General features: G+C 46.5%; 1 protein-coding gene across 1 annotated transcript; it reads right to left on the reverse strand.

The window, feature by feature from the left end:
• Positions 1-1,269: 1,269 nt before the first annotated feature.
• On the reverse strand, positions 1,270-6,557 carry PIGP (phosphatidylinositol glycan anchor biosynthesis, class P). The gene is made up of 4 exons (XM_004675542.2): positions 6,363-6,557; positions 4,449-4,521; positions 2,419-2,537; positions 1,270-1,478 (listed from the first exon to the last, which is right to left on the reverse strand). The coding sequence occupies exons 1-4, from the start codon at positions 6,442-6,444 to the stop codon at positions 1,345-1,347; spliced, it is 408 nt and encodes a 135-aa protein (XP_004675599.1). The 5' UTR covers positions 6,445-6,557; the 3' UTR covers positions 1,270-1,344.
• Positions 6,558-6,591: the final 34 nt, after the last annotated feature.

Here is a 6,591-nt window from a genome sequence, read left to right on the forward strand (position 1 = left end):
CGGTTCTTCAGAACAATGGGATCCCACTTGGAAAGGGCCTGTGAGGCCTCTCTGGACGCCACCTGCCTGTGGGTCTGCGCCACTTCCTCTTCACTGAGGGGTAAATCCACAGTCTTCTTTGATTTGACTCTATTCAGCTGCTTTTTCACAGTGGCCAGTGAGGATGGTGCTGCTTTAAGAGACTCAAACAGGTCAGAGAGGACCAGCTTTTCTCCTGACCCTTCAGAACTGATACTGAACTCTGACACTGTCAGACTAGCCTCAGAGCGCTCAGGCAGCTTCCACCCATTCTTTCCATCGAGGGAACTGATTGCTTCCAGAAATTTTTGGTGTTTTCTCTCTCTCTCACTGCCCCCCTCCTCTTCACTGGAGCTTAAGGGGTCATCTTTTGGCAGCTCCGCTAGCTCTTCCTGTGGGTCCAGAGCCAGAAGGTTCTTTGTAGCCCAGAGAGCACTCATTTCAGCAGCCTGTCCCTCATGCCAGCCAGAAGTGGAAGCTGAAATTTCAGACTCTACTCAGGTCCTTAATCCAAAACAAAAAAAACTGGGAATGACCTCTGGTCACAGTTTCCCTCTGTAGTCTGCCCACCCTGCACAATCAGACCCACCTACCCAGTCACTCCAGTGTGTCTCCAACAAACGTTGCCAAGCGGTCGCCTCCCCCGGGGCTCACTGCTGCCACTCTGTGCTACGGGCAAGAACTCCTGCCAGGATCTCCCTTATGTGGTATGATCTAGGATCCCTGCTGTCCTGCTTCCCACAGGCCACAACAAGCTCCTGCCCTCCAGAAGGTCTCTGCCCTGGTGCTTCTTACTTGGAGGCCACCTCACTCCCCAATCCTACTGGCCCGAGTTTGGACAACCCGATCTTAATCTAAACTGTCTCCCTCTGAATGGCCTTCCCCTATCACCGCCCTTCACTTTCTAGAAGATAACCCTACCTTAGTCCTCTGCACAGTCCCACAGTATCTCAGAATGCCTGGTACACAGACAGGAATCTGACAGCAAGGCCACACACAGTAAATGTGCTCTTTCCCCAAATCGAAGAACTTGAATTCTAGGTCCGCTAAAAGCAAACAGCTGAAAGAATATAACTGCCCTTTGCAAATAACAACATGAAGGCTCTCTGGAGCATCTTATACTTCCCCTACTTTTTAAAGTCTGCTATCTGGCAATGCAGTTATTTTATTTTTTCTAGCCACTAACGACTAGTATATGAGAACACTTATAATATTAACAGAAGTCAATCGAAGAAAAGCTCATTTTTTTTTAACATTTCAATATTAAGTCAAAGTAATTGTGGCCAAAAAATTAAAACAAATGCTTGGTGTTAGTCTACATACAATTCAGTTTTTAGTGTTAGAAGGGTCTTTGGTTGCTAGAAAGAACATTTGGTTTACTTCACTAATAGGAATATCTCTTAGTGCTGGGATGGCCTCTTCTTGGTACTTCTTCTGCTGTTGATTTTTAGCATAGTTATCTGTAAGAGGACAAAAACCGCTTACCCTATAGTTTTTGTGCTTGATGGAGATCCACCACATAGTTTACAAGGCTCATGTCTGAATAATAACAAATACCATGCTTAACACGATACAAGATGACTTACACTCTCTCTTTAGAAAAGTCCCAATTAGAATAAAAATCTGCAAAGTCCTTTCACTTCTCTAATATGTGTAAGAAACTAGTATTTCATTCAACTGTATAATAATGACTAAAGTCCCATAAGAGACAGAATTATACCCAAGCTTAGAAAACATTTAAATCCATAAACCAATATCCCAAACAAATCATTTGCTACAAAACCATTTACATAAGTTTAATTTCCCCTTAATTTCACAACCTATTTGCTATAATTCTAGTTAAGAATTCAGGGAATATGATACTGGGTGATTTTCAAAATACACAGCATACGCTCGTGAAAAAGGCTTTGAATGTTAAAAATTCATCCCAGAGGACTTAAAAGATACTTTACTTCCTCTAAGCAAGTTCATTACTTCTGTCAAATTTATTAGAATAATGAAGAAAAGAACCAAAAGAAAGTAAAATCACAGAAACACACTTTGGCTCTTGGGGCCACTTAGCTGCCTCGAGACACGCAGGGGCCTGGGGACACACCCCCGGGCCCCTCCCACCAAGTGTGCATGGACATCACCACCACCCCTGGCCCAAAGTCGCATTTCTCTCAAAGTTGGAGGAACACAGACTTGGGACTTCATGGGACAATACACCTGACATCTAGTGCGGTAAACCAGCACGTTCATCGGAACTCACTCCTGCCACGTAAGCATCTCTTCTGGTGCAGCTGCTTTCACTGTGCTAATGTATAAAAGCGATCGCAGCCTGTTTTGGTTAGTTTTCTGGACGAAAGTGCTACTAATACCCCATCCTCCCGGCCCAGTACTTTTTTTCGACAAAGTTACCTGTGACTGTATGAATGGAGTCGAGCGGGGAGGTACTCATCATGTTTACCCCAAATAAGAGCACATAACCAATCACTATCGTGATGAGGAGGTAGACGGGCAAGGCCACCGCCCAGTACCTGTGGAGAGAACAGGGGCACAGGCAGCGACCTCCTGCAGATGGTCTCGAGTCCATTACCACGTTTACAGATTAATTTTTAAACAAAAATTTTATTTTTATTAAAAAAAGACATAAAAGACAACCAAATAGTTCTATGAGGGCCACAGTGAAAAACTGCCTGCTCACAATCTCCATCTGGCCTCTGGAGTCTTAATTCCCCAAACAGGGGACACTTGCAGCTCCTGGGCTGTTCCTTTTGGTATTTCTCGCCCACAATTATGTAACACTTTCATATTCACCCTGACTTTTTGGATGGCATTTTCTCTAGACTTCCTAACACAGAGGTGAGTAATTCAATTCATTTACACCTTGCATCTTACCTTCCTTCTAGTCTTTTATAATAATCACATCTTTGGTCACACCAACTGTTACTCAAAATTACTGACTACATAATGCTTGCAACTGAGCACATTAGTGTATTATTTATTTTTGTTATTGTTTTTTAAAACATGTTCTTGCTTTTCCTGGCATCAGGAATCCTTTTACTCTGTTTGGTTTCCATGTTATATATCAATACCCTAGTCTCACCTTCATGATGGGATTCTCAGACATCTCAAAAGCTGCTACATCTCTAGAGTGCTCTACCTTAAAGCCTTAGTAGGGCATTGATTCTTTCATCATTTCCTTCCTACTTTCATTTCTGGAACTTTATTTTTAAAGATTTATTTATTTCTGCAGACAGAACTGGGGTATAGGCCAGAGGTGCAGGGGGGTGAGAAGTTTTACTAGAGATAGAGAGGGGAGCAGAACAGGCAGATTGATGAAGTACAGGAGAGGGGAGCAGCTGAGAGACAGGAGGGGTCTGCTGTGCCACATGGGCCACCCCAGGTCAGGGGTGGAACTTTCACTGAAGCGGCTGCAGCCAGCTTGCGGTGCTGCGTTTTAACCCTTTGCATCATCAGGGAGGGCCTATTTCTGGAACTTTTAAAAATTAGGTTTTGCCCTGTTATGCTTTCCTCACATTTATTTTCCATTTTGCTGTCTTTTGTTCTACTTTATGGAGATTTAACTTCCAAACCTTTAGTAATTCTTTGGCTAGTCTGCATGTAATTTCCCAACTCCTTAAACATTCTGTTGTTCCCTGACTATAGTCTTTTCTTATCTCTGAGTATTTTATCTCTGCCCTTGTTATTCTCTCTACTCCCTTCAAGTTCTATTTTCTTTTGGATTTCATTTTAGTAGCTTAAAAAAAAATGTCCGATAAGTTACAGCCGTCCATTCCCATTCAGACACATGCCAACAGGTGAACTGGAAGCCCATGTATGTGAGCTGACCGGCCGTTTCACTGGGGGTAGACGGGTAAATGCCAACTAGCCATCCTTTCTCTTGAGCTGATGAGCTCCCTCAGGAAGGAACCTCACACCTTTGGCTGGGAGGAGGAAGGCAGGATGAGTGTGGCAACAAGCCTGACAGCCTAGTGACAGAGCTGTTTGGGGAGTTTATTCAGCGATGCAGAAACCTGTCTTAGTAAGGTGCCTCATTGCCCCCAGACTAAGCGTCTAGGGATCACCACTCAACCTTTCCAGAGAATGAAACTTCTGTTGGGGAGGTGGAGGCCAGGCACCTCTCACTTACGTGCACTCTACTTCCTCGAATTTTGTTGCTACTTCTTATCTGCTATCCATTACCTGTTCCTAGGGATTTTCACTTAAGAAATATCCCCCCCCCCCAGCTCCACAGGGTTATTTTAACAAGATGTTGGGAGGGAATTGAGATCAACATGTGTGCTCAAATCACCACCTTAGAGGTCTATTAATAATGATATTTAAAAAGCTTTATATTTCTAGATAGCTATTTATGAATCTTAAAAGTCTTAAGCAAAAACCTGACAAAATGGCATTAATTTATTTATGAAAAACAATAAACTTACTTTTGAGGCCAGTATGTTAAGCCTAAGGAGTTTAGCCAAGATTCAGGAATGAAAGCCCATACAAGATAGAGAACTGTAGAGAGAAAAAAATACAAAAGGCACCAGTCAGGCATGCATCTAGGCGATAAAGGTCTGCATACGATAAAGGGTCCTTCAAGCTTCCTTGATTTTTAACTCTTTTCATTTCTTTCAACTTTTTTGTACCACTCTTGCAATACTTAAACATTAGTCATTTTTTTCAGTTGTGTTACAAGAAGGTAAGATTTGCCATCCCAACCACTTTTAAGAGTATAGTTTGGTAGTGTTAAGCACATCTGCATTGCTGGGAAAGATTTCCGTAATTATTTCATCGTGCAAATCTGAAACACTGCTCCCACTAAGTGACCCCCCCATTTCTAATTTCTCCTAACATGTCTTCATTCGCACACTACTATTTCAAGCACTTTCAGGGCAGAAACCACGTTGGCACAGGGCTGCATTCCTTCCAGACTCAGCAGCTGGCTTTACCCACAGCGTTCCTTACACTTCATCTGTCCCAGACTTGTAGCTGCTTCAAAGTGTCCATCTACTTGTCTGGCCCCCCCGCCACGGTGGCGCCCTGCTGCTGGCCCTCTGCAATACCGGCTAGCCTGTGAGCGCCCACTGTGGGGTGTGATTAAGGCACCGGATAGGCATGATTTAATTTCACCCGAGAACAATTCCCTAAGATATAGAAGCCATTTTTACCGACAAAGGAATGGAATCTTGGAAATGTTATATCATCTGCCCAAGCTAAGTGGCAGGGATCCATTTCAAATTCCTTTATCAATTATGAGGGGTTACTGTTCTCCTGACAAGAATGTGTTACAGAACATTCTATTTCAGAAGTATAGAAGATGGTGGACCAGGGCCATCCTGGCAGTGCAAGGGGTGAAGTCTCAGCACTATGAAGCTGTCCACAGCCCCTGGGGAACACAGGTTCCATCCCTGGCCAGGGAGTGACCCCCTGCAGCAGACCTCTCCTGTCTTCCCCGCCCCGCAACCCTTCTCCTCAACGGTGTAGCTCAGTGGATCTGCCTGTTCTGCTCCCCACTGTCTGTACGAGTCCTCTCACCCCCTTGGACCTCTGGCCTGTACCTCAGTTCTTAAGTGCATAAACAATCTTAAAAAAATAGGTGTACCCTAAAGTGACAGCATCTCTGCCCTCCCCAACTTTCAAATCTAGGGGGAAAGATATTTGTAACTGGCACTTTCACTACAGTGCCAAGTGCCAAGTAGTAAGTAGCAAGTAGTAAGGAGCGTACAGGAGATGAAACAGCCTCAGCCTAGCCTGGCAGAGCTGTGAATGATGGGGAAAGTCCTTCCAGGAAGTGCTTCATGGGCCTGAAGGATGACAAGCTCAGTCACATAAAAATGTGTGTGGGGCCTGCAGAGGCGTCCTCCTGTGGGATTCAGAAGCACGCCCCCCCAGGTCTCCACAGCACACCACTTCTCCCTTTGTTTTGTTCCCCTCGTAATTATCACAACCCTTTGGGGCAGGATAAGGGGCCGGCCTGGCCTCAGTGGCATGGCCCCTCATCTGCCACACGGGCCCTCGGAGGCCAGTGTGGGACCCAGGCGCCTGCTTTCTGACTCCTTTCTTTTCTCCCCGGGCCCCGGGCTGCCCGCGTCAGGGCTTCGGGTTTTCCTCAGGACTCCCTCGGGGCCGCCAGGACTCTTATCTCGCTTCACTGTGACAGCCGTTCCTGCAGTCCTCGAGTCCGGCTGCGGCCCCGGCGCATCCGCTGGGACCACGGCGGGGCGCCGGCGGGCACCGGCCAACGCAGCCCCGGGCGTGTCGGGCGATCACGCCAGCTCCGCGCGGCTCCCGCGTGCTTGGCTCGTCCTTCTGCCGCGCAGGCGAGGGCCCTGGCCGTCCACCAGCCCAGTACTTACTGAAGCCAAACTGGGAGCTTAAGAAAAGGACAAAGCCGTAAATCGCTCTTTCTGGCAATGGCGACGGTGAATTTTCCACCATTTTCTTCGCGGCTCGAGACGCTCTGTGGCAAAGGCAGACAAGTGTCCATCAGGAATCCTCCCGTCCCCATTGGTCCCTGATAACCTCATCGCCGCCGCAGCCACTGCAGCGCGCCGGCCCGCGCACCCACTACTGGCCCGCGCGCGT

The sequence above is a fragment of the Condylura cristata genome, unplaced genomic scaffold (assembly GCF_000260355.1).
Source record: "Condylura cristata isolate star-nosed mole 26May11 unplaced genomic scaffold, ConCri1.0 scaffold00003, whole genome shotgun sequence".
Lineage (NCBI taxonomy): Eukaryota > Metazoa > Chordata > Mammalia > Eulipotyphla > Talpidae > Condylura > Condylura cristata.